Source organism: Telopea speciosissima, chromosome 4, assembly GCF_018873765.1.
Source record: "Telopea speciosissima isolate NSW1024214 ecotype Mountain lineage chromosome 4, Tspe_v1, whole genome shotgun sequence".
Lineage (NCBI taxonomy): Eukaryota > Viridiplantae > Streptophyta > Magnoliopsida > Proteales > Proteaceae > Telopea > Telopea speciosissima.
Window position 1 is genome coordinate 9,877,972 of NC_057919.1, and position 17,538 is coordinate 9,895,509.

At 39.1% G+C, this 17,538-nt stretch overlaps 1 protein-coding gene across 1 annotated transcript; it reads right to left on the reverse strand.

Annotated features, from left to right (window-relative positions):
- Positions 1 to 8,715: 8,715 nt before the first annotated feature.
- LOC122660406 (pentatricopeptide repeat-containing protein At1g20300, mitochondrial-like) lies at positions 8,716 to 10,564 on the reverse strand. Its single transcript, XM_043855705.1, has one exon. The coding sequence runs from the start codon at positions 10,537 to 10,539 to the stop codon at positions 8,908 to 8,910; it is 1,632 nt and encodes a 543-aa protein (XP_043711640.1). The 5' UTR covers positions 10,540 to 10,564; the 3' UTR covers positions 8,716 to 8,907.
- Positions 10,565 to 17,538: the final 6,974 nt, after the last annotated feature.

The window sequence follows — 17,538 nt, forward strand, 5'->3', positions numbered from 1 at the left end:
TCCGTTCCTTCTTTTCCTCTTGTAACTCTTGTTCCCCGTTGACAAGTTTATATGGAAAACATGCTGTCCGTTTGTGTGGAATCTGTATCATAAGAGCTCACGAAATTACTGTCCCACCCCTTATGAAATGAACATCTCTTTTTATGTTCCTGCGCACGTTATCATTGAACCTGTGCTGTTGCAGGGGTGCAGCGATATTCTGACCGACAAATTTTTCTGTAATACCATGGCTTGCGCACATCTTAGTTTCATTCCAAAGGTTTGAAAAATCGGATCTTCCCTGTCAATATCGATTCATCCTATCTTTTTCAAACTAAGGCTATGTTTGGAAGTCAAGAAAGAAAAAAAAAAAAGGCATATGACCAAAGTGGGATTGAAGGAGAGTTGACCCAAACATCTATCCAAGCACTTCTTGATTAATATAAGAGGTTTAGTATGCTTATTTTTATATTTTTTTAATATAGGTATCTATTTTAGGATTAATATCCTCTCCAATTCTTAAAGCTTGAGGCCGTGCTAGGTGGGGATGTTGACACGTGGTAACTCAGACAATCAACGATCTGAACCTAACAGTGTCGCACTGCTAAGCTTTAAGGAATTGGAGAGGATAATTTTCTATCTATTCTATGGGGGATTGGGGAGGAAGGGAAGATGAGAACTAGAATATTTGAACCCAAGACGTCCTAGTAGGGTGGGGTTTTACGCTCCACACTTCTACCAATTGTGTTTGTGTTTCCATTGGCCCGTACTTATTTTTACAATTTTACCATAAGACGGATTGGGGTCCTCTTTTCACATAAGAGGTTGCAATTCAAACATTCATGACCATGTGATGAAGGTTTCCATTGACCCGTACTTATTTTTACAATTTTACCATAAGACGGATTGGGTTCCTCTTTTCACATAAGAGGTTGCAATTCAAACATTCATGACCATGTGGCGACGGAGATAGTTGAAAAATGGGGAAGAGTGTTTTTTGTGGGGAGCATGGCCCCTACAGACGTATGGGGCCAATGGGAACACACGCACAGAAGCATCAAAAGAGGGGTCATTTTCACTTTTCATGGGGGTAGGGGCCACGCATATGGCAGCCAATGAGAGTGCACACTGGCATTTCAAGGGCAGAATTTTCATTTTTCATGGGGGCAAGGCAGTCATTTTGCCCCCACTGTGTCTGGGTGTGGCCCATGTGTCTCATAGAGAACTTTTCTCTAAATTTTAAGATATTGCAGGATTTGTTAATATGATAATAAAATTTTGGGCAAGAGTTCTCTCTGGAATGTGTGGCTCTTGTGCTCGCACAGTAAATAGGAGTGCACACAACAACATCAGCAGGACTGTCATTACCGACCCTCCATGTGTTTGTGGTAGGGTACCCCACAGAGAACATTTCTCTTAAAATTTGTACCAAAATAAAATATGGAGAAAAGTTCTCTATATAGGGGACTATACCACCCACGGCTTGACATAGAAGGGGTGAATTGACAGCCCTGGCTCCTAAGAAAGGCGGAAATCCTGCCCTAATAACGCCAATACACATGTTCACTCGCACAAGAGGCCACATTCCCACAAAAAGAACACCGATCATAAAACATTGAATGAAAATATTAATTCGTATGGATTAATGTAAACCATTACATTCTAGAAGTTTAGGGGGGGAAAAAAATTAAACCAATACACATTGAATGATACATCATCACCAAACCCTCAAATTTCTGAGTCTCTATATAGTTAGTACGAGAAGAACAGAAGAAAAAAAAAATTTGTTTCTTCCCTCCTTAACAAAAGTATAGAAAACAGAAACTAAAGAAACTTTATAGGACTATATATTAAGAAGGAAAAAAAAAAAAAAAAAACAAAAGAAAAGGTAAGCCAAAGCTTGTCAGATACTGGTAGCCATGATGTACCGTGGCTGTTTAACCATTGGATCATTATACTTAGATGTCAGAGTCTAATGATCCAATGGTGAAGCAGCCACGCAGGTCCTAAATTTTTGTTTTGGCATATTTACAGAATCAGCAAAACAGTATATCTAACGGTCAAAAGGTAAGTCTAACAGTCACCGGCAGTGCTCTGTTGCCCTTCTCTGAGAGTAGTGCCGAGTTCCACTCTGTTCCGATTGCCTCCAAATAATCGCTGGAATGTTTCTCTGATCATCTGGTTAACAAATTCCAAGCATCCGCATCCATGGATACACTCTGAATTCGAACGGCAATGGATAGAACAAGAAACTCCTAACCATCCGAAGAACCCTAAATTATCTGGTTCTCGCGCAGATGACATCGGCTGCAAGTAAAATGATGCTGCTTTCTGAACAAGCCTGTTCTTGATGGGGATTTCATGATTCTCATCCCAACTCGATGATGAAACTCCCGCCGGAGAAGGCGGCAGTAGATCCTTTAGACTTGTATACGATAGAGTTAAGAAAGACACCATCTCAAGACATGAACTCTTAGGGATTGGAGAATTGAAGGCGTTTGCGGTTACAAAATTGGATTCAATCTTTTCAGGAAGTGAAAGCTCAGTAGTGGAAGATGATAGTGAAGGAAAGATGGAAGATTGTGAATCTTGTAATTGTAGAGAGAAGCGAGGAACTCCACTGATACGACGATTCACACCGGATATTCCCATTGTGAAGAGTGAATTATTATAGTTTATAAGAGGAAGGATATTGTAACCATAAAAAGAAGGTTTCAGAGAGAGATAATGTTTCAGATTCCGGGAAGGAAAGACAGTTGGATTAGAATTAAGAGCCGGGAGAGAGAGAGAGAATTTGAAGAGGAATGTGAGACTGCGAGTGTTACTAGCTAGTTTCCATACCTGCTATTCTGCTAGCCTGCGCCAGGGGTTGGGAAGTCCACGACAAGATCGTCCGGGGAATCCCCATATGCACTTCGATTACGATGGGTGATTGTTTTGAGCCGTCCGATCAAATATTTGAAGGATCGTAATAAATCCTAAATCTGAATACTGATCTTTTGTAGTCAACTTGACAGTACGGTTACTGGAGAGAATTTTCCATCAAGGAAAAAAAAAGTACTGGAGAGAAGAGCGGCTAGACCCAAACAGTGAAACCTTTTCCTTGATGAAGAATTGAAGTGTGATTGGGTGGGGCCCATTAAAATTATTCTAATCTGACTACAAGAAAACGAGGGTTACATTTCTATTTCCATTTTACATTAAAAAAAACCCTTCAAAAATGCTATTTGTTGCTTATTCATTAGGTGGAGTAATTGAGCTTTGCCTTACCATAACATGGATGATGAGAATTTAATACACAGATCCTCCTGGGGTGGGATTTGTTATTAAAAAAAGTTTGGGATTCGCTGACGTGTTTACAACAGCGGAATCAGGGATTTGCCAACTCAGTATTAGCTGGTCAAAATTCTTCATTCCCACGTTGCTGATCTCTGCACGACTCCCTGAAGGATTATGGGAATATTTCGGCCGATCCAATAACAATACCTAAAACCATCCATGGTGACCTAGGGGGTTCGAATTGGCAATGGGATTGACCTCCATAGATTCCAATTCAATTCGATTGGTTGTTAATCGGCCAGAATCGTTCTAAACCCTAGAAACCCTTTTTGAATAAGCTAATTAAGATTGATAGGAATCGAGATCAAGCTCGGCCGATTCGACCAATCTGATTTCAATTTTTTAACCCTAGAATGACCATTGTCAATTCATGAACACTAGTGTCCTCTATCATTCTAGGCCTTCTCCTCATCCTTGACCATCTTCCGTTTGCGCCACACCACTCCTCACTTTATCCATAAGTATTCATCTCTGACTCATCTTTTTCTCTCATGTTGTTACGCTAGGTTTCCTCATAAATATTCATTTCTAGCAAGTTCCATCTTTCCAAATTTCCTTACTTTATCCAGCTCTTTTTGAGTGTCACACATGAAAGGTTTAAAGTATATCAAATCGGTTGGGTGATTTTAAGAGATGTATCGTATTAGATTGGAAAGACATAAGATATGGTAGAGACATATGAAAACGATCAAGAAAGATATGGAAATGCTTAAGATATATGTGAAAAATGCTGTTTTAAAGCATAAAACATTATATAAAACGGGAGAGAGTTGGGCATGCCACTAATTTTCGATAAGTTAGCGGTATACACCAATCACATGGCTGGACACAGGAGAACATGGGGGTTTTTCCCAAGGGGAAAGGGGGGGGTGTAGAGGATGACACATGCTTAGACATCCTGGCAGCTTGCCCAACAATTTCTCATCTAAAATATATCATGTATAAAAAGAAAATAAAGTGCAATTGAGCCGATGAGACAAATGCATTCAATTGATTATATATAAAGGACTTATGAAAAAAAAAAAAGGATTATATGTAAAGTATGAGGTTTCTTAGATGTTCTAATATCAAATTTTCTTTTAGGTATCGTACCAATATCATATATCAATATCTTAAAAATACGATACATGGATAGCTTATAATTACTATACATATCATTTATAAAAGGAAAATAATGTACAATGAGACAAGTGCATTCAATTGATTATATATAAAGGGCTTATGAACAAAAAAAAAAAACAGATTATATGTAAAGTATGAGGTTTCGTACATGCACTAATACCAATTTTTTTTTTTAGGTATCGTATCAATATCTTATATCAGTATCTTAAAAATACGACACATCGATACCTTAAAATAAATATACATATCGTGGATACGAAAGGATATTTAAAACTTTGCATACATGACATATCCAGTTCAACTGACATACATAGGGTATAAGACCCTTGAAATGCACTATACTAAATGTCTCAAACTGTACTTTGCCCCAGCCATTGATCCTTCAGTTCAAGCAACATATGTACTCTCTTTTGCATCATTTTTGGGCGCTAACAGATTACCACAGACAACCTAGCAGAAGCATAGGCTACATGAAGGTCTTCTTTCAGATTGGTGCATCTCCTTTGCCCATCTAAATCTTGAATGATTCCAGTGATTATATATGCATGAATGTCAAAGGTTGTTGGGATTTTTTTGAAACTGTGAAGTTCACAAATCAACCATGTTGCTGATATAATACCTTGTTACATCTCAGGCTTCAAAAGTGAGGCACTCACCTTCCCTTTGTCTCCAACAACTATACTTGAATTTCACTGTCAGCGTATATGAAACAAGTTTATATACTGAGGAAAAGAAAAAGAAATGATCCAGTGTTTCCCATTATGTAAGCTAGGAGAACACCAACAATTAATGGCTTCAACAATGTGGGGATAAAAGCCAATAGCATCAGTTGGAAGGTGGCAAGGGAAGCACCCTATATGGAAATTCTCTTCCGCAGGGCAGTTCTGCAGTTTTTCATGTCCATTAGTTATTTACCTCTATGCTCGTCCATTCTTAACTACTGGGTTGCTATCAGACATCACCAAGGCAGGGGATCTTTAGTATTGTAGTTCATAATGGCCAGGCGGGTTTTATACGGATTCTTGGGCCTCCTGATTTCTTCTGAATGCTTTAGGACTATCCTTATACTGATTGATGATATGAAGTTGAATAATTATCTTATTGGTGAGATCACCAAACCATCTGGGAGCTCCCTTACATGAGAATGCAAGACAAAAGCCAACCCCCTCACCCCCTTCCTAGCTGGGAACAAAGGTGTGTGAAGAAGAAACCTGGGATGGGTGAAGAAGGAAGATGGAGGCTAGTCCTTCCTGCTCCTAATCTTCCTTTTTCTGACCCTTCTTTTCCATCTGAGTTTCTGTTTCCTTCTTACATTTCTTGACCAAACCTGCACCAATCCCTGTCCATATGCATGCCCATGTTGACACATGACCCTACCTACTAAGGTTATTGCCTAATCATAGCTCAAACAACAGCAACTGTCTGTCAGAACTCCATAGAAACATTAGGAATTGTTGAGATCCCGACATGTAACATCCCAGGAAGTAGACCATTATTTTAAATAGTGGGAGCATAACCTGAACAACGAATCACAAGCCACATGTTTCAAAAATAATGTAAGATTCAAGCATCTAACACATACCAGGTACTTAAAACAGTTACGTCTAGGTTCCATGCCCTATGACTTGGTGTGCAACTAAAGTATTTATGACAAACCTAGCCAGCACAAAAAACTATAGGGTGATTTTAATTCCTAATGGTTGTCATCTTGATGTCTGGTCCATGTAAGTTCACAAAGAGAACAGATCAACCCTGTGTTGATAAGCATATCACTTTTAATGGTTGGTCCTGTTAAGTGATGCACGTCGATATAGCGCAATCATCAAAGATAAGCATGGTAACTATAATACTATATTATACAACCTGTATAATTCTGCATACCCTATTTCCAACACAGCAAAACCTACAAGCTACAGTTGCCTCTAACTGCTCTCATTGGATAAACAAAAAGCAACAGTAAGAAAAGAATGGCTATTTAGAAGTTGGAAGTTGGAGCAGCAGAGGATGCTTTGATGAATTTATTGAGAAAATATATTTCATATCTGGCATGGAAGGAAGCACAATTAGATGACATTATTGAAAAGAAACATAGGAAACCACAAAAAGTGGAGCAAATAAATTTTGATGTAGCTTACAATCATGCTGGAGACGATGCAGACCAGAAAGGTTGTTTCTTGGCTCATTGATTCAGAGCAAGCATACTCTGCAACAAGTAATGAATCCCCCCATCAACCATCCTCTCTACTCACTCCTCGTGCTTCATTGTCTACCCTGCCAATCTCTATTGCTGCAGAACCATATTATGGACTGGTAAAGTCAGTTCCAAACCCTTATCCTTGATCAACTCCATGAAGACCTCATGGGCTTGGTTCCAGTACCCTATGCCAAAAAAATGCTAAGATCAACCTGAAGGATCTGCAAGGCTGTAACTTTTGACAGAGTGCTACAGGATTGAAACTTTAACCCAAGTTCAGTGAATCAAAACTCTATTGTTAGATTAACACGTTCAAAAAAATTAGACCAAAAAAAAGAACAGAGTAGAAATTCATCTGGAATCATGAATACAGGATCTGACACAAGCTTGTACCTAATTAGGCATAATTCCATTTTCAGCAGTCTGATTGTAATACAAGATTGGGCCCCTTCTCAGAGATTGGATGGAATAGCCTAGCCCAATAATAGGAGGCTCCAATATGCGATGCATTCCATTTGTACGAATCACGAACATACCATGCACCACCAGACGTAAAGCAACAGAGAGCTAGCAGACAGAGGCCAACTGCCGGAGAGAGTAGATCACTCACACATAACGGTGGTCTACGTTCAGGTTGCTTGTTTGGTCTACAATCAGCCTATTGCCCCAATCTTACATGATACAATGGGATTCATAGACCCGGACAATAATGGCTTACCACACAACCTTGCAAAGAATCAGGGGTCCCAACAAGTTTATAGCAACAACCAGATGGTTGAAAAGTGGATTTGCAATTATTTGATTGCTGGACTTTTCAGTGTGAAAATACCAGAATAAGCATATTCAAGTCATGGTCCAGAAAAGTAATATGCCAGATTGTCTTTAGATCATTTTGGGTTTGCACACTTATTTATGATTCTCTAGGAGATTACCACTTCTAGAATTCAAAGGCTTGCTTGAAAGTTAGGAGGCTCAATCTTAGCTATTCAGGACTGCAAGTATGTATCAATTTTTCATGTATGTTCACTGTGAGGGAGGCGTTCAGAAGTACATAGAAGAAAAGAGAGTAATGGAATGAAACAACTCAAGAAGATGACTATTTTTGAGAAAAAAAAAAATTTAGCCTTCTCTTTATGACATGCATAGCTTAGGCCTTGTATCAAGTATGACCTCCAATAGAGCTGATTGGAAGGCAAGGATCCATGTAGCCAACCCCATTTAGTTGGGATAAGGCTGAGTTTTTTGTTGTTGTTTCTCTTAAGACTGCTGCTTTTTAGCACCTTATAGTAGGTTTTACCTCTGGTTTTGCTATAAAAATCCCAGGCTATATGAATCACAATTGATTTGTGGGTGGCTCTACCCATCTACAGTCAGATTGTTGCATCAACAATGTTCTTGGAAGTGGTAAACCTAGAAGGCTAGAACCCCACAAGTACCATATTATCTGTCAACCAATAATCCTGCTGACACATTAATAAGTTTTTTTTTTATATATAGATAACACATCAACAAGTCAAATTCACAACCAATCAGCCTTGGAACACAGAAGATGAGATATGTACATCTAACTCCTTGCTCTAACATGTGCAAGCTCCATCAAAAACATGAGACAGGAGAGGCAAATAAGGGAAAAACAAATAACCAAACAAGCTATGACTGCAACCAGGGTGAAAGAATGACTGACCTTGTGGCTTAAGCCAGTTCATGCATTCTTTACAACTCTGTTTTCTCTGGATTGCCAAGGTGAAAGCTATGATGGTATGTAACAATTTTCAGCATAAAATACAGCTATGAACCCAACTCTTTGAATCTTGGCTTACTACTCCAGTCAAATTATTAAACAGGATTAGGTTCCCATTATTGGTATTCCATTTATTCCTACAAAAGAAAAACGAAGAAGTCATGCATATTGTTGCATTGCAGTCATTAAATAGAAAGAGCAATCAACTATATTATAATACCTGTCAAATACCTCGAAGCCATATTTCCAAGCTCCGAGCTCCCAAATGACAAGAACAAAGAAAGAGAAAGGGAGAAAAGGCAAATTGACATTTTACCAGTTAGAGAGTGCTAGATGTTCCAACAATATTGAATGGCAAGGGAAGTATGTATATTTCCAAAATTTGGCGTGCAATGAGCACAAATACATAATACTCTCTGGATGACGCAATTCAAAAGTCTAAGATAAATTAATATGGTACAAATGAAGATGGAACCAGAAAGGCCTCATCTGGCTAAACGATGCAGAGCAACCTTCATCATCAGTTCATCACTCATAAAGGACGAGTAACAAATCCCCTATCCACCATTTTCTCAACTAATTCTTCGTGCTTCTTTATCTGCCCAGCCTTCCTGAGTTGCTGAAGAACCATCTCATAGACTGGCATGGTTGGTTTCAAGCATTTCTCCTCAACCATCTCTTTGAAGACCTTGTAAGCTTGGTGCCAGTGTCCCATTCCACAGAACATCGAGATCAATACCCGGTAAGTGTTCACATTAGGCTCAACCTCGTTCTCATCCATTTCCTTCTTCAGCTTAAGAACCATATCCTTTGATTTTGATTCGGCAAACATCCGCATCAACACATTGTATGTTACGGTGTTGGGCTTGCAATTCAACTCCTTCATCCTAGCGTACATCCTGTGAGCAGCATTCACATCCCCCAGCTTCGAAATACACGTGAATATGGGATAGAATGAAGAAGCATTTGGGCTACAATTGTTCTTAGCCATTTGATTAAGAACCTTCACAGCTTCCTCAACCTTCTCATCACGGCAGTGAGTCTCGATAAGAAAGTTGAAGGTGATCGTGTCAGGTGGACAAGAGAGTCTCTTCATCTGGTTATACACCTGCAAAACCTTCTCCGTCCGGCCAGCCTTGACATGGATGCGCATCAGATTATTAAAAGTAATAGAGTTGGGCGCGCATCCTGCATCAATCATATCCGCAAACACATCATGGGCTCGAGTGATTTGCCCACAACGACACAATGCATCGATTATTATACTGTAGGTATACACATTGGGCTGGATTCCAGCTTCCTTCATTTCACCAAACACTCTCTCGGCTTCTGAAATATTACCGGCCCGGCACCAGCCATGGACCAAGCTTGTGTATATTATCACGTCAGGCTCAAATTTATGCTTCAAGTTGTCGTAAAAAGACTGAGCTTCTTCTGCCCTTCTTTTCTTACAGAGAATGCTAATCACGACGGAGAACGCAACTCGATCAGGCGTGCAACCGTATTCCTCCATCCGATTAAATGCGTGAACGGCCTCAGCAGCCAGTCCAGCACGTACGTATCTCCGAACGAGGATTGAGAACGTCTCAATCGGAATCTCGACATTTCGGCTCTTCATCAGATCGATAACGTACCAAGCGATATCAAACTGCCGGACTTTTCCTGCAAGATCAATCATTTCGTTGTAAGGTCCAGGGGAGTGAACAAACTCAGGGCGATCAGTGGCCCAGTTGAAGAAGGACAAAGTTTGCAGAAAAGGTATGCCATGGCGGACACCACCGCATTTCTCAATCACATGCTGTAGCACGGAAGGGGAAATGGGGTTTCCGGAGGAGGCTCGGGAGAAATCGAGGGAGAGAGCAGAGATGATGAGGTTAGGGCTTCGTGGGGCAGGGACAGGGTTAGGGCTAGGGTTTTTACGGTGGTGTTCTTTGATTAGGAAATGGAATTTCTCTGCGAGTAGGGTTTCTTGAGGGGAAATATGGATGTGACTATTATTAACAGTGTTGTTATTCTCTTCTCCATCTTCTTGAGACTGAGGATTGAATTCTTGGATTGATGAAGAAGCAGAAAGGGAAGAAGAATATGATCTGAAGCTCAACCCAGCAAGAGAAAAGCGAGACCGAATCGAGGCGGATAAGCACAGCTTTGACTTGAAAGCCATGGCTACTCTGTTGGTCCAGAGAGAGACTAAGAACAGTAATAGCAAAACACAAAACTGTCGAAAGAGCAGCAGGGACAGAAAGACTGAAGCTCAACAACCCATAAAATACGATCGACGGTCACCAAGGTTTCGCATTCGCAGGATGTGGTGGCATTTGCAATGGTACGTGAAGTACTTGAACCTCAACCTGCTGCAATCTTGCCCTACTAACCGTGGTTTTCAAAAACCGGGAAACGGATCGTTGAATGGGCAGATTCTTATCGGAATCGGTCCTGAATGGGTTGCAAGTTTGGCCCGGACCAGCCCGAGCCCGCCTTGAGCCCGAACAAGGCCTGGGTTGAGAACTTAAGTGCGTGTTTGATTCGGTGAACCAATTGGTGCTGCACCAATAGATTCATGATTCCGAATTAAAAAAACCATTTGGTTCAAAATGATGGTGAACTGATCTGGGTTCATGAATTTACCTGATTCACATTTTTTCATGTAAATGTGAATTATATTTGGGTCCACCTCTATAGAAGGACCCATATTTGATTCAAGGAAAATAAACCCTAATATAATTACCCCTCTTATTTTGTGTACCAATCTTGATTCCTACCCATCGACCTGAAGACGAAAGCCGCGACAGGCGCTGTTCGTCGTTCAAGGGAGAAGAAGGTCAAGAAAGAAAGCATCAACTCTCGTCGTCGTTGCCGAAGGGAGAAGAAGCTCGTCGTTGCCGAAGGGAGAAGAAGGTCGTTTTGCCGAAGGAAGAAGAAGGCGAAGGGAGAAGAAGGCCGTGGAACCTGCAACTAGAGAAGAAGGCAAAGGGAGAAGAAGGCTTTTTCTTTCGATCAACCTGTGATTTCTCAAGGGTTTGAAGTTGAGAAAAAGGTTTTTTCTTGCAATCAAGTGGAGAAGAGGAGACCTGCAACTCCATAGGAGATTCAAGGTGATTTCTCTCATCTCTCCCATCTCTTTCATCTCTCTCTCTCTCTCTCTCTCTCTCTCTCTCTCTCTCTCTCTCTCTCTCTCTCTATCACTCTCTCTCTCTCTCGGTCTCGCTGTTCAAGAACGTCTCTCTCTCTGTTCGCAACCCTTACAACTGAAACAATTTACCTGCGATTTTGCAAACCTAGGTCCCCCTCTCGCCCTCTCCCTCCCTCTCCCAATTTTTACAAATTTGATTTCAGGTTTAGGATCTGAAATCTATTCTAAATCCTAAAATGTCGAATGCCTATTTGCACCCTCTCGTTCGAGTTACGATGGGAACAGGAAAACCTAGACATGATGGGGGTCTGATGTCTCTTCTCATTGGAAGTCTGAGGAACCCCATTTTCAGGTTGGCATATTTTAGACTTTGAAAATGTTGTTCTATTTGTCATTTGTAAGGGAAGGTATAAGTGTAGACTTTAGATTAAAAAAGGACTTTGTTTGGATTTGGTTCATCCTCTGTGATTGAGTGGGGATTATTGTTGCTACAATTGCAAAGCAGCTACGTAATAGCCTCATATTCTTTCAAAAAATTTCCAATTTGAAGATTTTGGGAGATGGATGGGAATGTTAGTACATTTTATGGCCTATGTATGTAAATAAAAGTTGATTAACTGCAACTCTGTCTTTTCGATTTTCTATATCCTGCTTTAAATTTGTTAAAATTCATGGAATATAGCTTCATTTTGATCCTCAATTTCCATAGGTTTGCTTGTGTTAATTAAAAATTGTAATTGAAATTTATATGCAATCTTTCCAAACTACTCATCACCATCACCTACTTGGTCAAATAACAACCAGTTTATCTTCATCACTAATGGGTAGGAATGACTTATTTAAGTGGTGAGTCAATGGCATGGACAGATCCATGCATGTCATCAGCTTATAACCCAATTCAAAACCAACAAAAATGTTGTTTGTAATACTTGTGTGGCTGATGAGATGGGATTTTCAGATTTGAAGAGGGCTCTCAGCTTTGGGTTTCACTGTTCAAGCATTGCAATATTATAGATAAGGTGGACCACATTGCCTCCATTATTGTGTGGCTGATGAGATGGATTTCTCCTCTCAATCTCCTGTGTCCCCCAATAATGGTAGTTAGGTTACTATTTCTGGCTTATTATAAGTGGGATTATTATGATGGACTTCTTCAAGTTCCCTACTAATTTTGGGAAGTAAGTTTCAGTCTGCACATCTCTTTTCTACCCTTCCATCAATTAGGTTAGATTTAGACAAGGAGAACATCTACATCAAATAAATGAGTGTTGGAAATTTGGAATTGAATTCATGAGTCTGATTCTGAATGCCTCCTTTAACCCCCACGAATGTCTAGCTAAAAGTTTAAGCATTTGGGCTTTTGGCATAGTAATTCTTTATGAAAGGGAAAGAAACTAAACTAAAGAATAAATAATTATATGATTGATTTGATTGAGCTTATTGAGCAAGAGAGAGAGATGTGGTTCTTTGTCTCCACTGCTTGAATGGTAGATGTAGGAAGGGTTGGTTGATGAGATCTTGATGTTGTTCGATCCATGCTAGAGATGTGGTTTTTTGTCTCAATGTGAATGTTAATGTGAATTGATTATGTTAGTCAATGTGAAGGTGAATGGGCGTACAAGGGGGAAGTATGTGAATGGATTATACTATTGTTTAACCTAATATTTGCAGGACAAGTCAATACTTTTCTTTTTATTTTCTAACAAGTAAATGGGTGTGCTGCTCATTATTTACTTGAATCATTTTCCCATCATATTGTTATCTCAGTTCATCTGTTGTGTGCTTCTTTGATCTGTTGTGTGCTTAGAACCTACAGCCAAATAATTCGATTTGTTGTAAGCTTAGAACTTAAAGTGTTTTTTACTAGTAATACCTTATGACGGCTATAAGAATGGATCCATGCACCAAATCCTTTTGAGAAAGTTAATTGAGTGTTAGTATCTTTGTAGGCCTAGTTTAGTTTACTCAGCTTGAGAAAAAACTCATTTGGACAATGTATTTCCGTAGTTCATCTTAGTTGCTGAAATACCCTTTTGTCTCCACTAATTGAATACTACTTGATGGGTCTTTAGCTCAAATTGATAGAGCTTTTGGAACATGAGCATGTTCCAAGGGGATGGTCGTTCGAATCCACCAAGGCCCTTTTTATTCAAATGTTTATAGTATAGTCAATTATGACACTAATCCACACAAGAACCCAATTTTTAATGGCATCTTTGAAATTTGACATATTTTTATAATTACTTTAGTTATATTAATGAGATATTTTAATTTTATGCTAAGGTTGGTAAGAGAGAAAATGATTTTACAAGTATTTTTTAATATAATTTAGAAGGATTCAGGGTAACCAAATAGTTTTTCATATAAATCCAAATAGAATCCAACTGACAGACTCAGGGTAACCAAACAGTTTTTCAGGATGATTTAACTAACAGACTCAGGGTAACCAAACAGTTTAATCTGTCAAGACATTGGATCCATTGGTGCAACACCAATTGGTTCATCACCAATATCAATGCAACCACCAATTAGTACACCGAACCAAATACGCCCTAAGAGACCTTAACCCTGCGGGAGGGTCAAGGTTGGGAATTTCTAACCCTGAATCAAGGTTTGGCTGGGTCAGGGTTGAGGCCTCAGGCTGAGCCCGGCCTTGTCCAACCCGACTTTGTCTTCTTCTTCCTCTTCTTTCTTCCTTTTTTTTGAGTTTTTATCAAATGCCCCCCTGAAAATGTTCATTTTTCCAAATGCCCCCTTGAAACTTTTCTAATCCTAAATTCGCTCTTATTTTCAATAAATTGTAGTCCAGTCATTAATTTGGGATGTTAGACGTTAGACGTTAGTTTTAGAGAGTATAATGATCAAAATGCCCTTATAACAAAAATCAACAAAAATTAAAAAATTAAGTGACCAAATTGCCCTCATCTTCCCCAGTGTTTCAAACCCTAAACCATTTGGGGAAGATGAACCCTAAAATCAAACCCTATAATCACCCATCAATCCAATAGTAATTCTTCTGCAAATCGAAAAATTAAAGAGAGATGGGAAGATGATAGACAGAGAAAGCGTTGTGAATCTCGTGGGTGCCCTACAAGTTTCCTCAGTCGACGAAGAAGAGAAGGTAAAGTTACTGAACCAGTTCGAGTCCCGGTTGTCGGAGTTTTTCAATCGAGATTTGCAGGACTTGATTCTCAAGTCCAAGGTGTTCTCAGTCCTCGAATCAGTTCTCTGTAACCCAGAATTCTCGAAGCGCATTCGAGAACAATCGGCACTCGCAATAGGTGCTCTGGTTCGATTCAACAAAGACGTGTTCGTGGGTCAGGTATTAATGGGTCCAACCATTCAAGCCCTCATTTCCATGGGAACCAGTTCTTCGATCCAAGTCCTCAGTTCTCTAATCAAATCAATCAAAAGTCCCCTTGTCGACGAAATTGAATCCAACGGAGAAATCCCCAAAATCATAAGCTTATTAAGCGCAGAAGACTTGTCGCTCAGAATCACTGCCATGGATTGTATCCCCGACATCGCCTATTTTGGGAGAAGAGAAGCAATCGAAGCGATGCTACAGGGTCTGATCAAGAAGCTTGTGGAGTTGCAGAGATCGGAACTCGGTGGTGCTTTGATAGAAATGGATCCATTTGACGAGAACAAGAACAGTGGGGTATGTGCGGGAGGTGTTGAAATTGAATCCGAAGAAAAGAAAGAGAGCAAAGAGGGGGAAATTCTGGAGACCAATCTTTTTGCTAGCTCTGTTGCGAGGTTTGCGGTGCACTTAGAGGTTGGGGAAGGTTTGAGACAAAGGGAGAAGAGAGCTTTCAAGCAGGAAATATTGAAGACAGTTAGGGAAGCTTGCTTTCCTGGTTTCTGCAGAATCTGTTTTGATTTGTTAATTAGTTCATGAAATCATTTTGATCCAGATTTAGATTAGGTTTCAATTGCTGGCTACAGAAAAAACCCATCTGGTATTTGATCTTTTTTGCTTTGCAAGAACTTCATTCAGTGCAGCCTTCTCTCTTTGATGGATTAATTCCAACTTCATTCTTAAGGTCTGAAATGGATAAGGATCCCAGCTTTTCATCGAGGAAACAAGCATGAGCAGATGGTTTTTTGGATAGATAAACCCTAAATCATTTGGGGAAGATGAGAACAATTTGGTCATTTTATTTTTTAATTTGGGTTGACTTTTATGACAAGGGTATTTTGATCATTACAGTCCCTAAAACTAACATCTAACATCCCAAATTAACTCACAGGACTAAAATGCTATAATTTATTGAAAATAATGGGAAATTTAGGATTAGAAAAGTTTCAAATAGGCATTTGGACAAATGGATATTTTCAGGGGGTATTTGACAAAAACCCTTTTTTTTTTTTGTTCTTCTTCTATTCTTCCCAACCAGGCCAGCCCATGCATCTCCCTTCCCCAACTTGGCTAACCCATGCAACTCCCTTCCCTATTATGGTCAGGGCAAATCAAGGTAAGCTCGGCCTGACCCTAAGGGTAGGTCAGGGTTAGATTTTTCTACCCCTAAGTTAGGGTCAGGTTGGGCATGGGCCCAGCTAAGGAGACTCAGGGTTGGACTAGGATTTTAAAAGGCCCGGTCCAACCCGACCCTATTGTAGCCCTCATGATCGATCCTGATTCTTATCGGAATTGGTCGTGACTAATCCGACACGATCGATTCTCTCTCAAAACCTTAAAATTTTCCCTGTTTTTGGATCCGTGGACCAATTCTAGGGTTCTTGAAGGCCGATTCCAATGTGATCTAGATTGGACTTGTCACTGTCAGATTCCGTCTCCAATTTCACATTTTAAAAACCTTACTATTAACTAAAGAGTATCACTAATACGAGAGTCATTATCATCAATGTTCATAAAAATTGACTGTTGTCAATAAATCTAGGATAACTAGCACAAAATTGCATTACAATGACCTTTTTTTGGTTAATTCAAAAATATTATATAGAATTAAATATATATTTTTTTATTTGGCCATGATCACAGCATGAATGTTGTAGATCTCATAGAGAGTTACAACATTCATATAATATTTTAAAGTATTTTTTGACATTGTCATAACATTCATAATTTGTCTTTGACAGCTCTTACAAATGAGACTGAAATTAAATATGTTGTATTTAGTATTGGGGCATATAGAGCCAGAGGTCATGATAGGTTCTTTCACTTTTCTATCAACAATGTCAAAATTTTGTTCAAAAATATATGAGACAAAAGACTCTGTTAGGGGACGTGGCTCTTGTACTTAGACACAAGATGGGGTGAAATGATCATCCCACTCCGTGAAAGGCAAATATTCCACTCTTGTTGATGCTTCTGTATGTGTTCTCATTGGCCTTATACTGGCACGGGGTACAAGGGTCATGCTTTTGGATAGAAAACCTCCACCCAAAAGATATTTATCTGTTTGTCAACAACAAATTTGTTAATGAATCACCTTAAAGTTGTCATGGATAGATTTATTTTGCCTTGTCAAGCTATGTTTGTGAAAGGTCGACAAATTTCGAATAATATTATTATTTCCCATCAAATTTTCATTATCTTAAAACACAGAAAGATAAAAGAGGTTACATGGTCCTTAAGCTTGACATGTTAAAACCTTATGAAAGACCGATGATAAGCTAGAATGGAGTTTTTTGAAAGCTATTTTGAATTTTTTGGATTTACTTCACTTGTGATATGATTGGATTTTAGGTTTCTTCTTGTACTTAATTTGTTAAACTTGAAAAGAATTGCTTTGGAAAATTTGTCTCAATTTTTAGCTGTTTATATAAATTTGAATTTATTTGAAGGAATTAAAATGGGTAAATCAACTTTAGAAATCTCTCATCTGTTGTTTGCAAATAATACTCTCATTTTTTGTAAAGCCAATAAAAACAATGTCTCTACTGTTGGAATAATTTTGAATTAATCTGATAAACAGATTAATTTTGATAAAAATGATAATCTATTAATAGTTATTTGAAAGTCAAGACTTCTCTCTCTAACTCTATTTATTTAGGGACCCCTAC